The sequence below is a fragment of the Caretta caretta genome, chromosome 14 (genome assembly GCF_965140235.1).
Source record: "Caretta caretta isolate rCarCar2 chromosome 14, rCarCar1.hap1, whole genome shotgun sequence".
NCBI classification, from domain to species: domain Eukaryota; kingdom Metazoa; phylum Chordata; order Testudines; family Cheloniidae; genus Caretta; species Caretta caretta.
In genome coordinates this window covers 20,364,310-20,388,695 of record NC_134219.1, presented here as the reverse complement: position 1 = coordinate 20,388,695, position 24,386 = coordinate 20,364,310, and the positions used below count along the sequence as shown (strand labels likewise).

At 41.4% G+C, this 24,386-nt stretch overlaps 1 protein-coding gene across 5 annotated transcripts in view; it reads left to right on the top strand.

Moving 5' to 3' along the window:
- QTGAL (queuosine-tRNA galactosyltransferase) overlaps positions 1-24,386 on the top strand; it is a 304,777-nt gene that overhangs the window by 9,171 nt on the left and 271,220 nt on the right. For 4 of the 5 annotated variants that reach the window (XR_012664925.1, XM_048817365.2, XM_048817362.2 and 1 more), the window contains exon 4: positions 8,151-8,215. Coding sequence is in view for 3 of the 5 variants with exons in the window: in XM_048817365.2 (XP_048673322.2) it covers positions 8,151-8,215 (65 nt within the window). In the remaining 2 variants the exon portion in view is untranslated. Of the gene's footprint in view, positions 1-7,733; positions 7,972-8,150; positions 8,216-24,386 lie in introns of those variants that run through there. The other variant, XM_048817367.2, reaches the window with a different exon arrangement.

Genomic DNA, 24,386 nt, shown 5'->3' with positions numbered 1-24,386 from the left:
GCCATTTCAGGGTTGCAAAACGGAATGGAGGGCGGGATAGGGAAGGCTGTACCTCTGCAAACAGCCTGGCCCCTGCCCCGTATCTGCCCCCTCCCACTTCCTGCCCCTTGACTGCCCCCCCTCAGAGCCCCTGACCCATCCCAACTCCCCCGTTCCTTGTCCCCTGACTGCCCCCTCCCGGACCCCCCCCGCTCCAACCCCCCTTGCTCCCTGTCCCCTGACTGCCCTGACCCCTATCCACACCCCCGCCCCTTGACAGGCCCCCTGACCCATCCAACACCCCACTCCTTGTCCCCTGACCAGGACCCCCAAGACCCCCATCCCTAACTGCTCCCCAGGACCCTTCCCATCCACACTCCCCCCCAGTTCCTGTCCCCTCCTCCCAGGAGCCCCTGGGACCCCACCCCGTATCCAGTCCCCTCCTCCCGCCGCTTCTTGTCTCCTGACCACGCCACCTGAACTTCCACTCCATCCAACCACCCCCTGACTATCCCCCGGGAACTCTTGCCCCTTATCCAACACCCCCCCCCCCCCCGCCCCCTTACCATGCCGCTCAGAGCGTCAGGACAGGCTTATTGGAAAGTCTGGGAGGTGGGCGGGTGGAAGCTGTGCTGCTTGCACGGCTGCAGGGGAGGAGGGACAGCAGGGGAGGAGCCGGGGGCTAGCCTCCCTGGCCGGGAGCTCAGGGGCTGGGTAGGACGGTCCCGTAGGCCGTAGTTTGCCCACCTCTGGTCTATAGCCTGTAGTGTAAACGTTTATAAGGGTACCGTGTGTTCCCTGATTGATCTTCTTGTTTATCTGTCATCATTCTTAACATGAATTAAATGTACGTATTGAATAGGTGGGGAAGCAGTCTCCTAGTAGTTTGTTTTTCTTTTACTCATACTGTTTTTTCACAGTTTTGCTCAAAATATAAGACTACGACAAAAAGTATGTTGCTGTGTGAGGCTTTTGGTGTACAGTAGAATCAAAGTTTGCTTAGCTTATCAAATACAGTTTTTAAAATTTCTGACTAATAATTTTGAATAAAGTTAAGAATAAAATCCTCCTCAGGATTCCAGTTCATTGATGATATTTTCAAGATACATCTCTAATTTTCACATTTGCTGAAGAGGTTCTGCACTGCTTAGTTTGTGGTGTTAAAATCCTAACATGGGCATCCACCCCCTCCCCTGTTTGTTACCCATATGCTCCCAGGATACATCACAGTTGGAAATTAAAAGACTGTAGCTTTATTTACCACAGACTGATGTTGTACAGTGTTTTTAATAGAGCATTTACCCCAGTAGTGAAGTACTCAGTAGATATATAATTCATTCCTTTTGTATGTGGGCAGCCTTCTAGGTCTGCAGTCAACATCCAACTCTGTTGAGTTGGTAAAAATTGCCATTGGTTATTTGCATGGTAAACAGTAATGCCTTCCTCCCCCATTAATATAATTCTTAATTGGGTTTTCTTCCCTTTCCATTCTCATGTGTGATGAGTTAGCCACACTACTCTCCAAATATACTTGCAAAAAGAAAAGGAGTACTTGTGGCACCTTAGAGACTAACCAATTTATTTGAGCATGAGCTTTCGTGAGCTACAGCTCACTTCATCAGATGCATACCGAAAATATCAGAAAGCTCATGCTCAAATAAATTGGTTAGTCTCTAAGGTGCTACAAGTACTCCTTTTCTTTTTGTGAATACAGACTAACACGGCTGTTACTCTGAAACCAAAGATACTTGGTGACAAAACAAACTAGAGTTTTTAAAACATCCCTATTTCATTGCATCTGTATACTCTATGAGCTTTGCAATTTGTGTGTTCTGTTTGAAGAGATCCAGATACTGCTTAAGAAAGAAGCAAAGTAATCCCATCTAATTATTCTGTATTTAAATGTAAACCTTAACCACATCACCTGCAGATGTATCGCTCAGCCCTTCCATCATTGTAGAATGAGACATTGATCCCTGCAATGCAGCTCACATCATTGTTACTCTTCTTGTCTTCCCCTCTCACCTCTCTGTCTATTCCCTCTTCTGTGCTCCACCCAGCTATGTATAACTTTGCTCCATCCACCTCCATGTGTAACTGTGCTCATGCTGTTCTCACACTGGCAGTTCACTTCTCTTTCTGATCTCTTCTTCAGTCTGAGCAGAGAACAAAGTGGAAGACTAGTCAGAAGAGCAGGGAGGAGGATGGTGTGCTGATAGTCTCTGTAGGAGCTGTATAGGCAACAGCCGTGGATGGATAGGGGGCTGGGGACAGAAAATTGACCTTAAACAAATGTTCTGCAATATACCAGTAATTTGAGAGGCATAATTTTGGAACATCTTGAAACAATACTCTGGGTCAGTTTCTACTTTCTTTGATGAAGCAACCTGTTTGCAGCCCAAAAGAAACCTGTACTCATTCTAGGTGATACAGTCCCATTCAAGAAACGCCTAATTTTATTTCAGGTAATTTTTAATTTCCTCTTCACAAACATTTCCAGACAATTTTGGTGTCAATATATGGAAATAAATAAAATTTTGTTTGTGCACTGAATTAATCTGTGAATGACAAAAGCTCCTCTAGTTTTAGCAAACAAAACGTAATCAAAAGGCGTGTTCATGTACATCCCATTAAATAATAATAAAACAAAATACACTTGGTTTTAAAAAACAGATTATTATGTAGGAGTCAATGTGAGATCACTCTTCATATAAGGACCTCTCTTGCTTGAGAGGTTGTTACATTTGGGGAGCCAGGGTAGTTTGAAATCTTTATTATGCTTTTGTCTTCAGTGATTTATTTTGGTATGTTTATGAGTAATTACAACTGGAAGGAATATTTCCTGTGAAAGAAGCCCCAACACAGAAACAATGTGGCAGTCGGTATTCAAGTCTTGGACTATTTATATGGGATTAAAATTCATTTCTGATTCTTTTCAATCATGTAAAAGAAAGCGGGGGGGGGGGAACTAAAAAAGAAAGGGTCACTGGCTTTAAAAAAAATCCTTTTTCTTTCCAAGAGCAAGGAATGTTAATATCTCACTGAGGCTTAAGTTTTTACTGTTGTGACCATAGTAACAGGCTCTTTTCACCAAGTAAGCAGGCCTTACAAAAGAGAGTTCTGGCACAAACATTTGATTTTCTTCAGTACAGTAATATTGAAGCAAATTCTTTGCTTATGCCAAACACAGGATTCATTGTGAGAAACCAATTTTCAATATCTAGTTTCCCCAGGGAGTTAAATCTCTTCTTAAATCACAAAATTAACATACCTTTTTTATTCTTAAGACACTGTTGTTATAAGTAACTGTTTAATAAAATTCCAGACATGTGTTTTAATCTAGAAAAAATATTTTATACCTTTTTTGACATAACATTTTATACTTCAAATTTTCCCCCCTAAAATATTTGATTTAAAAGCAGTATCTTAAAGATTTTGGAAAGTTCCTTATCTATGAATCTTTTAACTTTCATCTTGAAGTTGAATCACCTTGCCTTTTTTTTCCTTGATCACTGCTTCCTTGGACTTCATTCATTTTACAGTGATGACTGTTGAAATATCATGTTAATAGTGAGTGAAATATGTATATAGGCTTAGTTAAAGCTGATCCTGGTAGAATAGGTATTGATCCAGTGCAGGGATTACGAGTGCAAGGTCAACTCCATCCTTCTCTTTTTCCCTTTCCCTTAGGAGGCAACTGTTCAAAACTATGGATTCTCCTGTTTGGCATGTCCAGACTTGCTAATTTGCTTTAGCTGTTTCTTACTGAAGCTGTGGATGCCAGAAATTCAACTCTAGTCTTGTGAGAGCTGTTGAATTTACCAACTCGTTTTGTCGTATGAGTTACTATTACATATAAAAGGTATTAAAAACAACTAATTTAGGTGTAACCTTGAGTGCTACTGTGCTGTTGGTGGTTGGGCCAAAGTGCTCCCAGGAGTTAGTGGAAAATGCAGACAGGAAATGATCTCTTTGCTTTGAATTCTCAGGAAGAATGATGAAGGACCTATCTGTACTGTACTATAACTGACTCATGGAAGTCAGTTACAGTACAGTACAGATGTTATAGTACAGTACAGTCAGAGTACAACAGTTGTTCCTTGATTTACTTTCAGTATGAATCTGTCTGTATTACTAGTTCAGAGCTCTAGCCTGGTTAGGGAACATGCTGAAGGTCCCATAGAAAGTAATTTCTGTAAATACGGATCAAGGATCTTTTAGAATTAGATGAGGTATTATCCTTAAAGATACTCTGTATCTGTGCTTCACTTTAAAGCTTCTCCACCCTTGCCATTACTGTCTACCTGCTGTAGATTTAAAGATATACTACACATATCTTCTAAACTATACAGTGGAATAATCTAGTAACCTGGTCAGGTGACAACCATCTTGTAACAAGGTTCCTGACTTAGCTGCACTTGTGGCATAGTCGTGGCCTAAATTACAGGTATAGTATTAAATAGGACTCGAAAGGTTTTTCAGATTAAATTAGGTGCCCTTGTGCTTGCCTCGTGCAGAACAATCTGTAGAAGGAGGAAAAGTACAGGTACCAGGCTGTTAACTTAGGCCTTATCTACACTGGAAAGTCACACCAGTTTAATTGAATTGGTTAAAATCACTCTTTAAGTTAACCAGTGCAGCTTTCTCATGTAGACAGCATCTTAGATGTTAACTCCTGGAGTTGTGACCACATTTAGCCCTTTGGGGAAAGGGTTTGTAAATGCTCAGAGAAAGGCATGCAACTTTGAAACCCTATGGACTCTAATCATGTATGGAAGATCCAGTGCTATTCTTGTATCTTTCAGGGCATGCATGTTAAGCACTCCTGTGCTGTTCCTCGTCCTTTGTCTTCCACTTAAGAGAGAATGCACTGAAAAGCCATGCTGTCCTTTTTTCTTCTGCCTTTTCTTTTCTAGGGGATGGTAGAATTGGTGGAGGGGGGTTAAGGATGATTACACCAGCTGTTTGGCATTGCTGCTTCTTGGCTTCGCCTCTTTTTTTAAATAGTTTTGCTTATTAGTAGGACTTGTCTTCATGTACAAGTGACTTTTAAATAGATTTAGTTAATCCGGTGCAATAGGCTGGGTGGACACTTTTAATTCAGTTTTAAACAGGCTTATTTTGCTTTAATTTCATTCCATCAGGAATAGATTTAAGCTAAACTGAAATAAGACACTCATAAACAGAAATAGGAATATCCACACAGGTTTTCAGTGGATTAACTAAACTGCTGAAAGTTTTTGTGTTGACAAGGCCTTAGTAAAAATCATTGTACGCTTTTAGAAACAGCCTGGGTCTCCTCTCTTAGAGCTGCACTGTTAAGGTGGGCACAATGGATCCATGATATCAGCATTATAATTTGACGACACTTTTGTGTGTGTCTGTGTTCCCATGGAGAGGTTTCCATGTAAGCATTCCATATTTATGCTCATTGTAACTGTGTGCCTTTTGATTTGCTCCCTTCAGCACTCCATGTAGCTCTAGATAAAGAGAATAACCAATATTATATTATTTCCTGTTGAGAGAGAGGGGCAGTCTGTCTAAAATAGTCTCTGCAGCACTGGAAAATTTTCTATTTATTACAGAACAGGCAGAGTAGTACTCTGCAGGCTTTTTTCTCTTATGCCTTGCTGCAGTCCTCTAAAGGGCCCACACCACAGGCCAAAAAGATTGGCTGGTCTGCAAATTCTTGCCCTTTTGATTTTTTTTGTCTATGATTTACATTAGAATAGCATCTAGAGGGCCCAGATGAGGATTGAGGCCCTGTTGTGTGAAGGTTTGTACAAACACAGTAAAAGTCAGTCCATGGTCTAAAGAACTTGCAGTATTGGTTAATGACAAAAGGCAGATGAAACAATAGGTGGGAATGGGGGAGGGAGGACAATGTAACAATAATACCAGAGTGTTTTAGCATGGACTAGATGTGAATACAGTGTACACTTGACGTAGCTCAGCATTTGCCTAGTTGTGATCAACTGGTGAAATTGCTAAATAAGGGTGATGTGTACATCTGTTCACTAAGGCCTGGACTGAGCCTACCAACCTATTTCATGTAGGCCAGCATAAAATGGTGGTTATATGAGCCATAAAGTGGTGGTGATTTGTACTCATTATTAATTTGCTTCTGGGTTTGAACCAGTATTGTAGATTGACCAGTGTTTTAAACTAGTATGGTGAAAGTCCATTACAGTCCCCATAGGTAGAGAGTACACTATCCATGCTCAATCCTACTTAAGACAAGGAAGATTATGAAAACTGTGGCTATTGAATTTTTTAATTTCTAATGAATACAACTGTAGTTTAAGTTAAAAAAAAATCCCTGAGCATTTTTTTAATCCTTTACTGAAGAATCTAAAGAGAAGAGCACCAACATTTACACTAGTTAGGAAAAAATAAGTGTTATCTTTTTCTTCAGAGCATAAGATGATCACCAGTTGGAGTCAGTAAGAAATGTTCCTCATGATATGCTACCGTATATGCCTTCTTCTTAAGCATCTGCCATTGGCTGTTGTTGGAGGAAGATTACTGGCCTAGACAGATTAATAATCTTTTCCAGTGTGTCAATTTTTATTGTTTAAGGGTAAAGACCTCTAGAGCAGAGGTTCTCAACCAGGGATCTGGGACCCCCTGGGGGTGTGGGGGGACTGTGAGCAGGTTTCAGGGGTTCCACCAAAATAAACCAGAGAGCAGGTCCAGCATTAGACTCACTGGGGCCCAGGGCACAAAGCCCAAACCCGAGCAACTTAGCTTTGCGAGGCTTCCTGTGGTGTGAGGCCCTGGACAATTGCTCTGCTTGCTACCCCTAACACTGGCCCTGGCTGTTAATCTACTGAAAAACAGTTGTTGTGGCACTAGTGGGCCATGGAATTTTTATAGCATGTTAGGGGACCTCAGAAGGAAAAAGGTTGAGAACCCCTTCTCTAGAGCAGAGTGTACATAGGCAAAAAGGGAGCACCCATGTAAAATATGTAGTCCAGTTTGCATCTGAAGCTTTTCATTAAAAACAAATGTTTCTCTGCAGTCCTCTTGGTTTTCAACTTGAATAACAACCCCACACCCCCCCAGAAAATTCAAACCCCTCAAAGAGTCAAATTCCTGGTTGTCTATTTGCTATTCAGAACTGCAAATTACTGTACAGAATATTCTCACCAAATCTGGAGGAAGTCACTTACACCCATAAAGGCAAAGAGTGGAGTGTCAAATATTTTTCTTCCTTTAGTTTCCCTATCCTGGAGAAATATATTTTTACACACATTGGTTGACGGTCGGCCATTTGGTCATCTAAACACTATAAAATATGTAATTTACAGGTGGGGAAAAAAAGATTGCCCCACTGTTACTACCTGAGTGCCCGTGGCTTGTAATTATGGAGCTGTATTGTTAGCACTTGTAGAGCTGCCGTCTTTTCCATCAGACTAAAGAGGGACAAAATCTACTTTAAAATGGAATGCTTCTCTAAGCAAAGGAAGCCATTCCAGAAATAGAAGGCCCAGAAGGAGGAGTGTAGGCATGAAGGACTTGGACGAAACCATGGGCTCATTAAAGGTGGAGAGATCAAAATGAGGGGGATTGCATTCAGGAGTTTGTTTTTCATAGATGTTTTGTGCTTTTAAAGAGTAAAGTTGTGTGTGTTTAAGAAATTCCTTTGCTTTGCTTTTTGTCTCCTCCCTTTATGCCCTTAGAGGGATTAACTAGAAACCTGAGCACTCACTGCCAGGTGGTCTCAGGGGAATGCATTCAAGCAATTGGGGGCTTGGGTGGGCTGAGAGCTGAGCCCAGGCTTCCAGTGTCTAGGTGACCAGACTGCAGGATCCCACTGCTCAAGAATGATTTCAGACATGGGGCCTGTGCCTGGGGAGTGCACCTGAAGGACCCAGAGCCAGGAACAGTGATCAATCACTTCCCAGACCCAGAGATCTTAGCAGCATGTGAGATGCAGTGTTTGGATCACATCACAACAGACTGGTGTTGTTGAGAGCAGGACTGGACCAGGTAGCCACAATACTTCAAAGATTTCTGTTTAAGGCATGTAAAACAAAACATTTTTCATGATAACGTAGATCTCCACTTGTGTGTCTCATTTAATCTTGACTACAGTATAAGTTAAAAAATGTTGCGATAAAAATAATTCTAAAGTTATGTGAAACATTATCTCTTTACTTTCTCTTTAGTTGGCTTTGCTAAAAACCAAGCAGTAATACAGAGTTCAGGGACCTACCTCTGCTTTCTGGATTCTGTAAGTTAACTCTTTATATTTTATTTAGTTTTGTCAACAAAACACTTAGATTGTTTTTAATATGGTGGTTGATTTTTCTTAAGTCAAGTTGTTTAAACGTGTTTCACACATGTTAAGTACTAATTCCAACTTTGTATTAATCTTTCAACCTTGTATATAGCTGCAGACTTTTTTACCTTCTGCTCTGATCCCATTTGACTGACAAGCTGCTGTAAACAAGGCTGAGTCAGCTCAATATTTAGGCATTCTGCAGGAGAGATGGTATTGATGATTCAATAAGACTGAATTTGAGTTGGAACTGAACCAGGCCTTTGTGTAGTGATGGGGCACTATGCTGCTGCCGGAAGTCCAGTTTTTTGGATACAGTGTAAAATCAAATTCCTGATTGCTTGTGGTCTTTATAAAAAGTGTCATGAGATCTTTTAAGAATGGAGATGTTAATGCTAGAGTTCTGGCTAGATTTTTAGCTCAAGTGATCGCATTCTGATTCTATAAATTCCTCTTGCAATATCAATTGGATACAGTATTTTTTAAAAATGTCCTATATTGATCTCTTGATGCTAAACATTATTAAACAGCTGATATGTTTTACATTTGTTCATGGTCCAAGGAGTCTGCCAGTGATTTCTTCTCTCTGCCTTCCCATTCAAGAACAAATTGTGGAATATGTTTTGCTGGCAGTTTCCTGCTTGACTAGTTGAAATATTGCTAATGCCATTTAGTACTGTATTTAGTGACATAGTTACATGTTGCCTTTTTAATTTAATTGCATTATATTAAGGTTTTTCTAATTTCCTACCTAAATAGATTTTTTTTTTAAAGGAGTTTGGTACTTGAGAAAGGTTGTGGAAAGTGACTTTTCAGAATGTGCATGTGAAATACCACACATACAGTCCAGAGGTGACAGTTTGAGCATTCGGAGTTGTAGATCTTATATGAATCCTTGGGTGTTTGGAGATCTCACTTCATTCACATAGCACAAAGTTACTCATTTCATTAGCTTGTACCCAAGTACAGTGCAAAAGTGTGTTTACCAGGTCTCAGTGTTAGTTTCCTAACCATTTCATTCGGAAGCAAATGTTAAAAAAGTAAGTCTGAGGAGATAAGTTCAGTGTTCTAGATTTTGTTCGCTTACAAAACATCGTGTTTTAAGCAGGTTATAGGTGTTTCATGTAAATTGTGCCTATGAAGTGAGTGACTAAGGCCTTCATCCTGCATGATTGCAGTCAATGGGCGTTTTCCAATTGATTTTTGTGGGCTTATGATCAGGCTCCATTTGTATGAATATGGGCAGGTTCAATGCAAACTGCCCCAGGCATAACCAAATCTTACCCATCTTAACTCCTGTGAGTAGTTCCATGGATTTGAGTCCTACTGACTTTTGGGGTTCAATGGCACTACTTGCATGAGTAAAGCAAGCAAGATGTGACCCAAAGTCAGTTGTTATTTGCAAACCCCTAGGTATCCCAGCCTTAGACAATTGCTCCACATTGTGTAGCGTGGTTAAATGCTGGGGATTTAGAATGAAACCACCGCACCAATTTTTCTTGTGAGCTTATCCAGCAAAATCCCATGTCTCCAGAAGTAAAAAGTCTGTTGCACCATGTAGCACAATGTCACATCTCTGCAAAATACATATATATATATATATATATATGTGATTCATTGTGGTAAATATCAGAGGGGATTATTCTGTCTCTTCCAGTACAGACAAATTTAGTTTTAAATCAGGCGATTATAAATCAGAGCATTACTTATATTTTTTATTTGACATTGAAGAGGAGAGAAACTGTGTGTGTAAATCTCTTTTAAATGTTTGAATTCTTATTTACATGTATATGTCATGTACCTTTACACTGCTGCATAATTTCCCTTCACTAGTTAACTCTAGAGGGTAAAGTAATCTGTAGCAATCATTCACAAATATTAAGGCTGAATAATATTTTTTTTCTCCCAGATGTTCTAATGGATGGTTCGGATTTGGTGGAAGATTAATTTTGAAATGAATGTGTGCTGTATACATTTAGGACCATTGGAAGTGGTTCCAAACAAAACTTTTATTGTCCAAGCTTGAAACATAATTGAAAATAGGTAGAGAATATTGGTTCTCTGTTTAATTTCTACATATTCACACTAACAACTAGATGTTTCAAAGGTGAAATCATTCTGAGCTAGCAAAACTCAAGTCCCTGTATACTAGAAGTTATACATCAAATGTGTTATTAAAGATAATGTTCTGCTATTTTTCTTTGTGGCTGCTGTTGTTGGCTAAAAAACATTAATATAGAGGGGATAAAATAATTGCAGAAACTGCTACAAAACTAGGAATTCATCAATATTCTATCTGACAGTAGCTACTAGATACTATGTGGTAATAACCCAAACACAGATGTTTCCAGCTGTGTGACTGAGCTGTCTGTGTCTGCTTCCATATGCCCCCTCACTTCTTAGGTTCAGTTCACCAGCCCAGTATCAAGTTATTTAGAAAAGAATGTTGATATCAGGCATATGGAATGTGCTGCATTATTGCCAAGAAATTGATTTTCAGATTTGCATTCATAGTTGCAAGTTCTGGGTTACTACAGAGCAGGTTACATAATTTATTATGCATTTGGTGTATGTGAGGAGAGAATGTGTTGCTTTTTAGACTTCTTGCTTGTGTATCTTTGAGGAAGTATTGACTCCAGAGAGAACTGTTTACTTGCTATCTCAGCTGAAGTCAAGCTGCTTATATCTCAAAGCAGGAGTAGCTTTGTGATGACAGCAAATTGGGAAGAAAGCAAACAAAAGAGGATACAAGGCTCAAAATTTTCAGAAATTGGTCAGCCCATTCTTGTGTTAAGTGCTGGTGGTTTGACTAAAAGCTAATATGTTTTTGTTTTCTGCTATAACCATTGTTCTTCTTCGAGTGCTTGCTCATGTCGATTCCAAGTAGGTGTGTGCGCACTGCGGGCAGTTTCCGGAAGGTTTTTCCCCTAGCGGTATCTGTCCAGTTGGTTCAGGTGCACCCTGGTGTCATGCCGTCATGGCGCCATGTATATAGTCTTGCCAACCCCCTGCCTCTTCAGTTCCTTCTTACTGCCTGTGACAGTTAGCCAGAACGTCATTTCTCTCTTGCTTCTGCAAGGCTTTCCCTAGTGCTTTTCTTGTAGTTACCTGTAAATAGTTAGTTTCTTATTTAGTCTTAGTGCACCCAGCGTATCAACATCAGTGTGGCGTGCACCAGCATCTATGAGGGAGACCTTGGCATTGAGAAGGGACTCTAGCTCCAGAGACTCTCGGTACCAACAGGATTCTCTGATACAGAGGGGCTCCACCCACGGCTCAGTCAGGCACCGCTCCCAGTCTCCAGTACCCCATAAGAAACAGAAGAAGTTGGAGAGGGAGCACTTGTCCACGCCAACGTCGGGGCGAAAGGCCCTGAGTGCATTGTGACCCATGCAGGGCCACTCAGACACTGCACTGAAGGAGCGGACACAGATCGGAGTAGAGGCACACAAGAATGGATCAGCAATTCCATAATGTGCCCTGGCCTGCGCAGTGGCAGTTACTGGTGCAGTGGCCCTTTTGGACTTCATGGACATTCCATCAAGCCCCAGGGTCTCATTCCAGGAGGTCTCAGTCAGTGATCTCTGAGAGCCGTGCACCTCCTCCGCTTCCCTTGGTGTAGAACCAACCGCACGACACTGAACTAGCCACCTTACCAGAGGAGCCAGCACCGCGAGACCCACTTGGTGTGGAAGGTCAGGAGCAAGAACCTGTTCCCATACCGGCCTCATCATCCTCGTCACCAGATGAAGCTGTAGCAGGATCTCTCCAGCCCCCGCACTCGAGGAGAGTAGTGTTCTCCAATTGCTTTTGAGGAGAGTGGCCCAGAACCTGGTACTCCAGGTCGAAGAAGTCATCGAGTCCTCGGACCCCATGGTGGACATCCTGACTTCACTGGGCTTGTCCTGTATTGCTCTGCCACTAACTCAATGATTCAGGACACCACAAAGTCTCACAGGCAGACCCCTGCCTTGCTGTCCCTGACGGCAAAGAGGACTGAGAGGAAATATTTTGTCCCCTCTAAAGGGTTTGAATTAGAGCTGTCAAGCAATTAAAAAAATTAATCGCGAATCATGTGATTAATCGCACTGTTAAACAATAATAGAATACCATTTATTTAAATATTTTTGGATGTTTTCTATATTTTCAAATATATTAATTTCATTTACAACACAAAATACGAAGTGTACAGTGCTCGCTTTATATTTTTTATTACAAATATTAGCACTGTAAAAAACAAAAGAAATAGTATTTTTCAATTCACCTAATACAAGTACAGTAGTGCAGTCTCTTTATCATAAAAGTTGAACTTACAAATGTAGAATTATGTACAAAAAAGCCCTGCATTCAAAAATAAAACAATGGATTTCAAACCACCAGGCGATCCTCAGCAGATATAGCTTCAATTCGTGGGGAGCTATATCAAAGTTTGAGCTACTGCCATCAGAATCTAGGGCAGAATTCTCCACCTTGGTGGAGGAGGGGAAGCTAGTGGCACAGGCCACACTGCAGGCAGCCCTGGACGTTGCCCTTTCAGCCATTTAGACCATGTCTTCGGCCGTGGCCATGAGAAGGAGCTCTTGTCTGCAGGCCTCAGGACTCCCAAATGAGGTCCAGCAGTCGACTCAGGATCTCCCATTCGAAGGCTCCTCCCTCTTTTTTCTGAAAAGACAGACTCACGGCTACATCACCTTAAGGACTCAAGGGCCACCCTCAAGTCCCTTGGCATGCATACCCTGGCATTGCAACGAAGGCATTTTAAGCCCTAGCCCCTGCCACATGGTTTACCGTTCCCTGCCAATGCACTAGGACCACCTACTTGGCTAAGTGGAGTACTTCTCCCATGCACTCATCAGTACCCTTTATCTTGGACTATCTGTTGAACCTGAAGCAAAAGTGTCTGTCAGTGTCATCAATAAAGGTTCAACTGGCTGCCAGTTCTGCTTTTCAGCCAGGGGTTGCAGGCTGTTCAGCCTTCCCTAACACAATGATTGGCCGCTTTTTAAAGGACTGGACAGAGTATATCCTCAAATTCAACAACCAATCCCTGCATGGGACCTTAACTTGGTGTTTTCAAGACTGATGGGGGCCTCCCTTTCGAGAACCTAGCAACATATTTGCTACTCTGCCTGTTGTGGAAAGTAGCGTTCTTGGTGGCGATAACCTCAGCTAGGACAGGATCCAAGTTTAAGGCCCTAACATTCAAACCTCTATACACTATCTTCTCTATGGACAAGGTTCAGCTTTGACCTCACCCAGTCTTTCTTTCCAAAGGTTGCCTCTCAGTCTCGTGCCAATCATGACCTTTTTCTCCCAGTTTTTTACCCTAAGCCACACGCTAACAGCTGGGAACAAAAGCTCCGTGCTCTGGACGTTTGGCAATCATTGGCTTTTGGTATCGAACAGATGAAGGCTTTTCGAAAATTGAGCCAGTTTTTTGTTGCAGTAGCAGATAGGATGAAGGGCCTCCTAGTGGCTTCTCAAAGAATCTCCTGGTGGATTGCTTCCTGTGTTCGAACATGCTATGACCTAGCAAAGGTATCAGCCCCTGCACTGACAGCGCACTCCGCAAGGGCGCAAGCGTCCTCAGTGGCATTCCTGGCCCAGGTCCCAACACAGGAGTTCTGCAGGCCGCAGTGTGGTCGTCAGTCCACACCTTCACCTCACACTACGCCATCATACAACAGGCCAGGGATTTGGCAGAGCTGCATTTGGCAGAGCGGTATTATAGTCTGCGAATCAATGAACTCCGATCCCTCCTCCTAGGAAATGCTAGGGAGTCACCTACTTGGAATTGACATGAGCAAGCACTTGAAAAAGAAAAAATGGTTACCTACCTTTTCGTAACTGTTGTTCTTTGAGATGTGTTGCTCATGTCCGTTCCAAGACCCACCCACCTACCCCTCTGTCAGAGCCAGCTGACAAGAAGGAACTGAAGAGTTGGTGGTTCAGCAGGGCCCTCTGTGCAGCGCCATGATGACGGGACTCCAGAAGGAATATGAGTGTGTTCAGTTATGAACTACAGTTACTGATTACTCAACCCCTCATACTCTGTAACATATACTATACTATCAGACTTATTTTAAACACCATTGAAAAGCTTTGTGCCAGCTACGTTGTGGTACACGATTTTTGTTTTATGTATGCTTGTTTCTTGACCAATTCAGAGACAATATTGCGTTTACTGCCAGAATGCTGCTGCTCACTAACAATTCAAAGTGATATTATCAGGAAAGGATGTTAAGTTTATTTACCGTACATGAGGAGAAAGCTCAGGAATTAATGTTCCTTTATTTGAATTGGTGGCTGCTGATCTTTTCCTCTTCAGTTGCCTATGATGCAAAACTGAGCATATGGCTGCATATGTTTGTTGACTAACTAGAAGTAAAGGGTCAATACTAGCTACAGTACTATTAGAGAGAGTGTGTTTGGGGATTTCCTCCAAAGCTCTCCATTCCCATTCTCCATCCACTGTATTGTAATTTCAATTATTTTGGTAATTTTTTAAAACCAGTGTGATTATATTGTGTTGTTTTGACAAATAAAATATGCAAAATTTTGCAGAATTTTAAAATATTGTGTGCAGAATTTTTACATTTTTGGTGCAGAATTCCCCCAGTAGTAAGTATTTTTGCTCTGTCAAATCAGTACTCTAAAGCTTAGGTAAAGAAGCAATGATCAGACTTTCTATTGTAGATTCATTTATTTTGTGGGGTTTTGTAATCTATTTACTCTCTATCCACCCAAAAAAAAAAAAAAATCTTTGACATGTGCTAAGGCAAGCTACATTTCAAAATAGACAGAAGACAAGGTGGAAGCAATTTTAATCCCCGTTACCTGTGCAGCGATATGGAGTGAGCTGTACACTGTTGCCACTACTCATAAGCATTAAAAAAGAAAGAAAGAAAGAAAGGTCAGTTGAGGGCACATTATGAGTTCAATGATCTATAAAAGAATAAAATTTTTATTAAAACTTTTCAAATGTTTTTAAAATTTGAATACTTTCATTTAGTATGTAAGAGGTTTAGCATATAATTTAAAACAATAAAAAAAGCAAACATTTAGTTCAAGTATTTAAAATACTTTCTAATAACTCGTAGGTTTATAGATGTTTTTCAGTGCCTATATGAAGTTCAGTTTATTTTTAAGTACATACTGTGAGGAGGGTTTAATTGATTTTCCTATATGCTAATTAGGCAAATTCAAACCTTATCCCCAAATACTAAAATAAATGTAGGAGGCAAAACATAAAATACGTTAATTAAACAAGTGAAAGTAGTGGAATTTGTAGGTGACTATTTTAGCATTAACCTTTGGTTTCATTCTTAATTTAGCACTTAAAATGGAATTGTTCCTTCTGTTTTGTAATACAAGGTCAATCTTAATGAAGAATATATTTTACATGTTGAATTGCTATGTTCAGTCAAAACGTGGAGAAAAATTAAATTTTCAGGCAAATTCTTCAGGAGGTTAGCACTCTGTAGTTTAGTGTAGTCCAGGCAGATTATGTATAGATGTGGCTAAGAAATGCTTGTCATTTTGAATTTGTCCAGACTGATTTAAGAAACAAAAACTTAAACAGAGACAACTTTAAATAATGTCCTGAAGTTCAGATTTTTTCTTCTGAAGTTTTTTTTTTCCCACCAACCAGTGAAATCAAAACAAATAATTTGCGCAGTTAGCAATGTTTGTTTTGTTTTTAAGTGCAGTGTCTTGCTGTAAGGAAAACAGTTATCTGCTATAACTGGCTTTGGATATTTAGCAGCATCTGCAATTGTTCCAAGTGTAAGAACTTGTGGAACTTGACTGAAGCAAGCCAACCCTCTGTGGAAGGGATATAGCAGATATGAGCATGAGCAGGCAGAGTGCCTGTCTGTCTGAAAGGTGATGGAGCTCAAGGCCCCCCAAAGGCAGAAACGCATCTGGGCTTGTTTAGAAATCCCTGTTGGCTCTTCATGTGGAATAAAGACCTTTTCATTCCCCCATCTTTCAGCAAATTGCTTCTCTGCTTAAAATGGACTATGGAGAACAGAAAGCATGTTTGTAATCAACAACATTTGTATAAATTCTGGGTTATTTTGAGCACCTATCAAAGGATTCTATTTTTGGTTTGGTGCCTTGCTTATTGCTACTTAAATAGTTATTTGACAGCATTTACATTTTATATACCTATATATATTTACATTTACAATAAACCACATATTATCTGACATCTTTTCATTGAATTTGTCGGTAAGTTTGTTATGTGATTATTTTTAATAATTTCAGATATTTATGTGAGATTTTTATTAACTTGTAGCAACCGTTTTGTGAATATGTAATAAATCGAGGTGTACACTATTGACATAATAATTGAAACTGCAATGTCCCTCAGGGATGGAAACTATCCTTTTTCTATTGTTTCCATTTTATTTGTTAGGAAGCATTGTATAAATACTTTCCTTTTAGCAGGGAAAATTAATTTGTGAACTTTTTTCTAAAGGGTATGAAAAGCACTATTAGAATGTTATGACTAATAGCTTACATTAGTAATATACATTTCATCCCAAAAGATTCCATGGTGCCTGCAAATTGGAGTCATTTAACTGAAATGCAGACACATTCAAGTAAAATGGGGCAGTTGGTTAACAGCACCTAAGAGCTTTTAGGACAGGAAGTCAGGAATTCCAATCTGGTTGAAAGTGCAGGGAATATTTAAGTGGGTAGAATCTTAATACTAACTTTGACTATGACACTAGTTCCATTTTGGAAAAAAATGGCTTGAGATGCTTAATAGCCACCGGTGAAATTGATGGATTTGATTGATCACAATGAGCATCACATTTCGCTTTGCTGAAGTAAAATATGACTGTGATATTTGCTGTGAGATTTTTCTTATAGTTAATCTACTTCTTGTGAGCCCTTACTGTTTTGAATCCGTAACATGTTCCAAGGACTAATTTAATTGTTTACTGTGATCTGTGTATCAGTCTATGATCCAGTCCATAGCAATGAGGAGAATTTTGCAGTGCTCCTAGAGCTGTATGGAGAGTCACAATCTCTCTCCAAGACTCCCCACGACTCTTTGACATGCTGGCTTTACTATACTGCCAGGTGCAGTGGGGAGGTAGGGTTAAGGCCCCACTCCACACATTCCTTGCCTCCTTCTGCCCATCTGCACAAGGGAGGCATGTGCAACTGCATAGTCTGCTTCATGTTGCACTCAGGAGGTGGTGGTACAATGCGCTGGTGCAAGGAAGTAAAGGGGTGCTTCTATAGCCTCTTAACTCCCTTGCACTCCTGCACGGGAAGGGCCACAATCTGGGCCAGTATCAGTGGAGAGCAGGTGAGAGGAATACAGTGACGTGAGTATGGAATGTAAACACATATTTGGAAAGTGCAGTGAAACTTGTAGCAACCTATTGTCCTGGAGAGGATGAAGGTGCTTCTTGTCCACTGTTGAATTAGTTTGATGTGCACACGTCAATTTAAAATCTTCTGGCATAATCATATAACCTAGGTTAAAACTGTTGTTGAAAAACAGTATTCAGTGGCAGCTCCAGAGGGGTAGCCTTGAAACTAGTTATCCTGTCAGCGATTAGAACTGAATCACTTAGAATATTGCATATAATTCAGGGTACCTCAGAACTGAAAAATGTCAACACATTGGAGGGAATTCAGAGAAATATGCAATTGAAGGGGCTACAGCACGGGTGGGCAAACTTTTTGGCCTGAGGGCCCCATCTGGGTGGGGAAATTCCATGCAGGGCTGGGGCAGGGGGTTGGGGTGCAGGAGGGAGTGCGGGGTGTGGGAGGGAGTGTGGTGTGCAGGAAGGGGCTCAGGGCAGGGGGTTGGGGTGCAGAAGGAATTCAGGGTGTGGGCTCCAGTCCGGCGCCACTTACCTTGAGTGGCTCTGGGGTGGCAGCGGTGTGCAGCAGGGTTAAGGCAGGCTTCCTGCCTGCCCTGGCCCAGCACTGCTCCGCTCCCGGAAGTGCCTGGCATCATGTCCTTGTGGCCCGGGGGGGCGGAGAAGGGGGGCAGATGGCTCTGTGCACTGCCCTCGCATGTGGTTACCTCCTCTGGCCGTGGTTCCCCATTCCCAGCCTATGGAATCTGTGGACGGCAGTGCCTGCAGGCGAGGGTAGCGTGCGGAGCCCTCTGTCCCCCCCATCCCCCCCCAGGGGCCACAGGGCCACAGTGCTGGCCACTTCTGGGAGCGGCACGGGGCCAGAGCAGGCAGGGAGCCAGCCTTAACCCCACAGCACCACGGGGGTGCCAATCCCGGGGGCCGGATCCAGCCCGTGGGCCATAGTTTGCTCATCCCTGGGCTACAGGATTGAGTTCGAAAAGAAAAAATGATAAATGATGGACATAGTAATGTGATTGGAAGGACATGAAAACCAGTATTTGAAGTTTGAAAACAGTAAGGAGAAAGAGGAATTGTTTGGAGTGATCTAGGGATATAACTAGGAGTAATGGGATAAAACTGAGTAAAGGAAATGTTAAATTGGCTGTAAAGAAAATATTTCTGAAAATGAGGTCTCAGACTGTGGAGTAATCTCTTAAGGGAGTGGTTGAAGCCCCATCACTTAAGTCATTTAAATCTAAACTGGACAAACTGAAATGTACTGTAGAAAACAATTTTGCAGTGGTTGATGGATTTACAAGATGCACTGACGGGTCTTTCCCATCTCTACTTTCAGAGCCTTTGAAAGCAAATTTGGACATGATCACAAGCTCTTGGCTACTTTAGTTGCACGTCTGAGAATCACATAGATATTGTAGTCTAGTGAAACTAAGCTACATTAAATTTTCAGTTGAACTTGGTCTATGAATTAAATCAGAAAAAAATGGTTTACTTTTTTCTGAAAAATTAGTCTGGATGCACTTTTTGTTTTTAATTGAAATCTGTTTAGTAATATGGATTGAATAATGTGATTTAGTTCTTAAAATAAAACATTATTTCCAAATTAAATTTAAAATTGTTTCTCAATGTCATTTATAAAATGCCCCCTGAAATATGAAAAAATTAAGGCCTCCCTATTTTGTGATGTGATTTAAATTTGTGATTTTTAAACAAACTGTGCCTAACATAAGAGGAATATTTTCTTTAAAATATGTTTGTCCAGTCACTGCCTTTTTGTTCCAAATTTTAAACCAAAAATCAAATCAAATCTCGTGTCTGTAGTTATAGAAACCAATCTTAAACAGTACATCTGTTATATTCATTATCTTAATTACTATATATTTTTATAGGATTGCCCCATAACAATTCTGTAAATGTACAATAACTATTTTTGCATAAAGATAATCATTAGTATTAGATAACTAGAATTTCCAAAGTTGCTGAAAATTCTCAGAACCTTAGTTTAGTTTCACTATTATAGTGTGTGGTACACAGTGAATGATTTCTGTTGTTTGACTGGATAGTGGAAAAAACTTGAATGCACATGAACTGTGGAATAGTAAGAGAAATCTCATGTTTGTAGTACTTTAGGTATTATTTGGACACCAACTTGTTTAAAAAAAAATAAAAAGATTGGCACCGACCAACCAAAGCACAAGGCTACCAAAATTGTCCAAAGGTGTTCTTATACGGTTTTATTTTGTACTTCTCACTGCATGTTTTACAAACAAAAGATTGTACACAGTAAATGCCTAAGTGCTGAAGATGAGCAGCTGGGTTAAGTTTCCTTCTCTGTCTGGCCAAATACAGTCAGAAGAGGTGAATATACAGAGATACTGATGGTTCTGGTTTGGGGTTTGGTTTGTGGTTACAAATAGATGTATGTCATGTTGTTCTTTTGCTTTACCTGCTCCATTCTTTTGAACAGGCAAGGTAATGACACATAAAAGCCTCTTGGTCTCGCTGTTTTGTGGTGTAATACTACTTTTCTGTACCTATCTCCTTTTCACAAGAACAGAGCAGGTGGAGGAGAACTGAATTAAAGTGCATCATACATCCCCATGTCTGTGATAGCAAAAAACAAAACAAAACAAAAAACCCTCTTCCATTGGAGTTATTGCCAGGGTCACTTAGCAGAAAAGTTTGTATTTTAACCCTCATTTTCAGCATCAGGAGGGAAGTTTGAAAAAAAGTGGGAGGAGAATTTTAAAATTGGGTTACAGTTTGAATTTGTCTCCCTGGGTAGTACTGCCTCTTTTAAAACAAGCTAACATAGGCACTTTAATTAAGAATGTTGCTGACCTCTGTGGAGGCATAAGACAAAATCTGCAACCTGGTTCCTCTGCCAGTGGGGGGAGAGGCACCTGAATGACCCAGCCTATTGGGTGTGGAACCAGTAATTTCTTGTTCTGCCACTTGTTAAACCATGCTAATACCATATATTTCTGTTGGATTTGAAGTGATTAGTTGGGATGGACCCATTCTTCTTATGCAAACCATGTATTTATTTTTCAAATATTGGAACTGGAAGGAATATATCAGGTCAGGTAGAGGTATGGATTTTCATTTTATTTGTCTCTTGGGTAATGCTCTCGTTGGTACAGATACAAATGCTCAGACTGTTACTACATTCATATGGTTGAAATTTAGCTCATAACATGTAACATTTGGGTACTTTGGATGGGGTTTTCAAAAGCACTCAGTGTTGGCCTAACTCTGCTCCTTTTGAAGTCAATAGGAATTTTATTGTTGACTTCAAGCGGAGCAGAGGTAGGCCACTGTTGAGTTATTTTGAAAATCCAGCTCTGTATCTGTAATTGTGCATTGTTGCAATGTTAATGAATAATTATTGCTACCACGAGGAGTAGTGGAGAATACAGTTAGGATACAGACATGATGTACACCCACTTCATACAACTGATGAGATAGAATTCCCCTGCAGACACTTCTATGTGTGGGTTGAGTGGTCCAATTCTAGCATGGAAATGGTCATGGTGGGGACACAGTGAGAATATTTCACTGACAGAATGGCATGTATGGCGTGACTGGAGACTGTTTAATGGCATAATTGATGATTGTTGCTTTAGCAGAAAATAGAGGACATGAGGGAATCAAGTGAGGCATTAGCCCAACAGAAACTAAGCTGGCTCTTTATATAAACTCTGTGTGTGTGTGAGAGAGAGAGTATTGTCATGTCAACAGTGCTAATAAAGTTGCAGCTTATTACCTTTCCACTTACTGCATTTCTGCCATGAAATTGACATTAATTCAGTGCAGTTAGCAATTTAGACTGATGTGTCCCTGCAGTAATAGTGTTAGTTTCAAAAGTAATAATAGCTGAATTATTTATTGGTCCCTCCTTGCTGAATATAACCAGATTATTCATGTAAAGGCACTTGGCAGTTGAACTAATTTCATACCTGCATTTCGAATCCAAAATGTTTTTGGTATTGAAACCAAATCTCACTATGTAGACCTTAGCTGTCAAGTTATCAGTCTGGTTATAAAAAGTTAAATCTAGTCATAGTTGATATATGTGCGCAAGGCCATGCCACGTTTATCTGAATGGTTTTGTCCTTTGGTTTGATCGTGTTTATTTTATTCAGGAAGCCCATTTTTTCTTTGTAATTTGAACGTAAATCAATCAATTTCTGTTAATTATGCTCCCAGAATATTAATTGTGCAGGATCCATATATAAGGAGTCACAAGCACTGAAATTGTTTAGAACAAGAGTATATGTGGAAGGGCTGTGAGAGAGAAAGACAGCACTAACATTCCTTGCTTTTTAGTGGGTTTGTCTCTTACCACTCTTGTTTTCTTTTGTGTTTAACAAGTACTCAGTTAAAAAGCCCTATATAATTCCAATAAGTGGTAGATTTAAAGATTAATATTTTAAAAATGTCTTTTGAAGCCTCTATAAAGTAACATTTTATATTAAGACCCATCTCTCTTCTTGGCATAAAGAATTAAGGTGATGGTTCTTTAGCAGATGAAATGAACAATCTAACTGAAGAGTGAATCCTGTTCTGTCATCCAGATAGTTTGCCTTGTGATTTACCAAGCTTTGTTTCAGGCTTGAGCCTACATTTGTTAATGTGCCTGTTTCCCTTCCTCTCCTCCCCAATTTATATCTTTTTCGTCAGGACAGTAGAGTAAAATTTTACTGGAACACTTGTGCAATAGTGTACCCGGATTCACTGGGATCATGCTATATTAATAACTGTGGACTAGGTGGTAAAAAGAGCTGTCATACTTTTGAAGTATTTATGATCTATGGAGTTTCTAGTCTTCCCTTTTTTTACTCCTGGAGGAATTCTGTGCCAATGCGCTTGCGCAGAATTTATGTCCCCTGCAGATTTCTTTGCTTCCCCACAGAAAAATGACTTTCTGATGGGGAAGCAAAGGAGAGCCACAAGAGCGGTCATGCGACCCTCCCCAGCAGTTTTGGGTGTCAAGGGCACAGAGGTAAATCACTGTGGGGCATGGGGCAGAACTGCGGAAGACCTGGTTGGTGGCTACTACCCTGCACTGGGATCAGCTGGTAGTCCCAGCTGGGTTGGGGAGGACAGGACTTCCTCTTCCCCTGGACGGCATCCGGGGCCATGTCAGACCCACCCTCAGATTTCTCCCCTGGCTGTAGGAAGCTCTGGAAACTGCCCTTCCCCTCCCTCCCTGTGCTTCCTGCACCCATTGCTCCTCAGCTGCAGCGGGACAGATCACTGTATGAGAAGCTGCTCCCCCATCCACCCAACGCCCATGCATCCAGACCCCCTCACACCCAGACCCTCCCACTGAGCCTCACCATTCCTGCTTCCAGAACCACACCTGGTGAGCCCCTGCTCCCCCTGCACCATCCCAATGAGCCATATGCATCCGGATCCCCACCCTACCGAGCCCCAACCAGCTGTACCTGGATCCCCACACACTGAGCCCCACACCCCCAGCATCTGGACCCCCCACTGAACTCCCCACACCCAGACCCCCCGCTGAGCTCTATCCCCCCACCCGCAGACCCCTCCCTGCTGAGCCCCAACCACCATCAGTTGGACCCCCCCTGCAGAGTCCCATTACTGTTGCACCTAGAACCCCTCAACAAGCCCCTCTGTATCCCTGCACTCAGATCCCCTACTGAGCCACCTGTACCCAGATTGCCCAACACAGAACCCTCTCAACCCACAGCTGGATCCCCCCACACTAAGCCCCTCCTGTCAAGGTTCCTTCCCCACTCTGAACTCTAGGGTACAGATGTGGGGACCTGCATGAAAGACCCCCTAAGCTTATTCTTACCAGCTTAGGTTAAAAACTTCCCCAAAGTACAAACTTTGCCTTGTCCTTGAACAGTATGCTGCCACCACCAAGCGTTTTAAACAAAACAGGGAAAGAGACGTCTTCCCCCAAAATGTCCCCCCAAGCCCTACACCCCCTTTCCTGGGGAAGGCTTGACGATAATCTCCTGACCAATTGGTGCAGGTGAACACAGACCCAAGCACTTGGATCTTAAGAACAATGAAAAATCAATCAGGTTCTTAAAAGAAGAATTTTAATTAAAGAAAAGGTAAAAGAATCACCTCTGTAAAATCAGGATGGTAAATACCTTACAGGGTAATCAGATTCAAAACCTACAGAATCCCTCTAGGCAAAACCTTAAGTTACAAAAAGACACAAAAACCGGAATATACATTTCCTCCAGCACAGCTTATTTTACAAGCCATTAAACAAAGGAATATCTAACACATTTTCTAGCTAGATTACTTACTAACTTTACAGGAGTTGTAAGGCTTGCATTCCTGATCTGTTACTGGCAAAAGCATCGCACAGACAGTCCAAACCCTTTGTTCCCCCCCCTCCAGATTTGAAAGAATCTTGTCCCCTCATTGGCCATTTTGGGTCAGGTGCCAGTGGGGTTACCTTAGCTTCTTAACCGTTTACAGGGGAAAGGATTTTGCCTCTGGCCAGGAGGGATTTTATAGCACTGTATACAGAAAGGTTGTTACCCTTTCCTTTATATTTATGGCACATCCACACTTGGATCCTGCCTTGATGAGCCTGCCTGTGCACACCTGGTGCATCTGGCATAGAGGGCCAGGGCCCTGGGGTGTTTTGGGGCAGGCCTGGTCCTTGTGCTGTGTCAGGGTTGGGTGCAGCCTCACCACTGAGTCCGTGTCCTGGGGGAAATCTGCACAGTGATCTCCCACCTCCGTGCAGCCAGTGACCTGTGCTACCCAGTGCCACACTG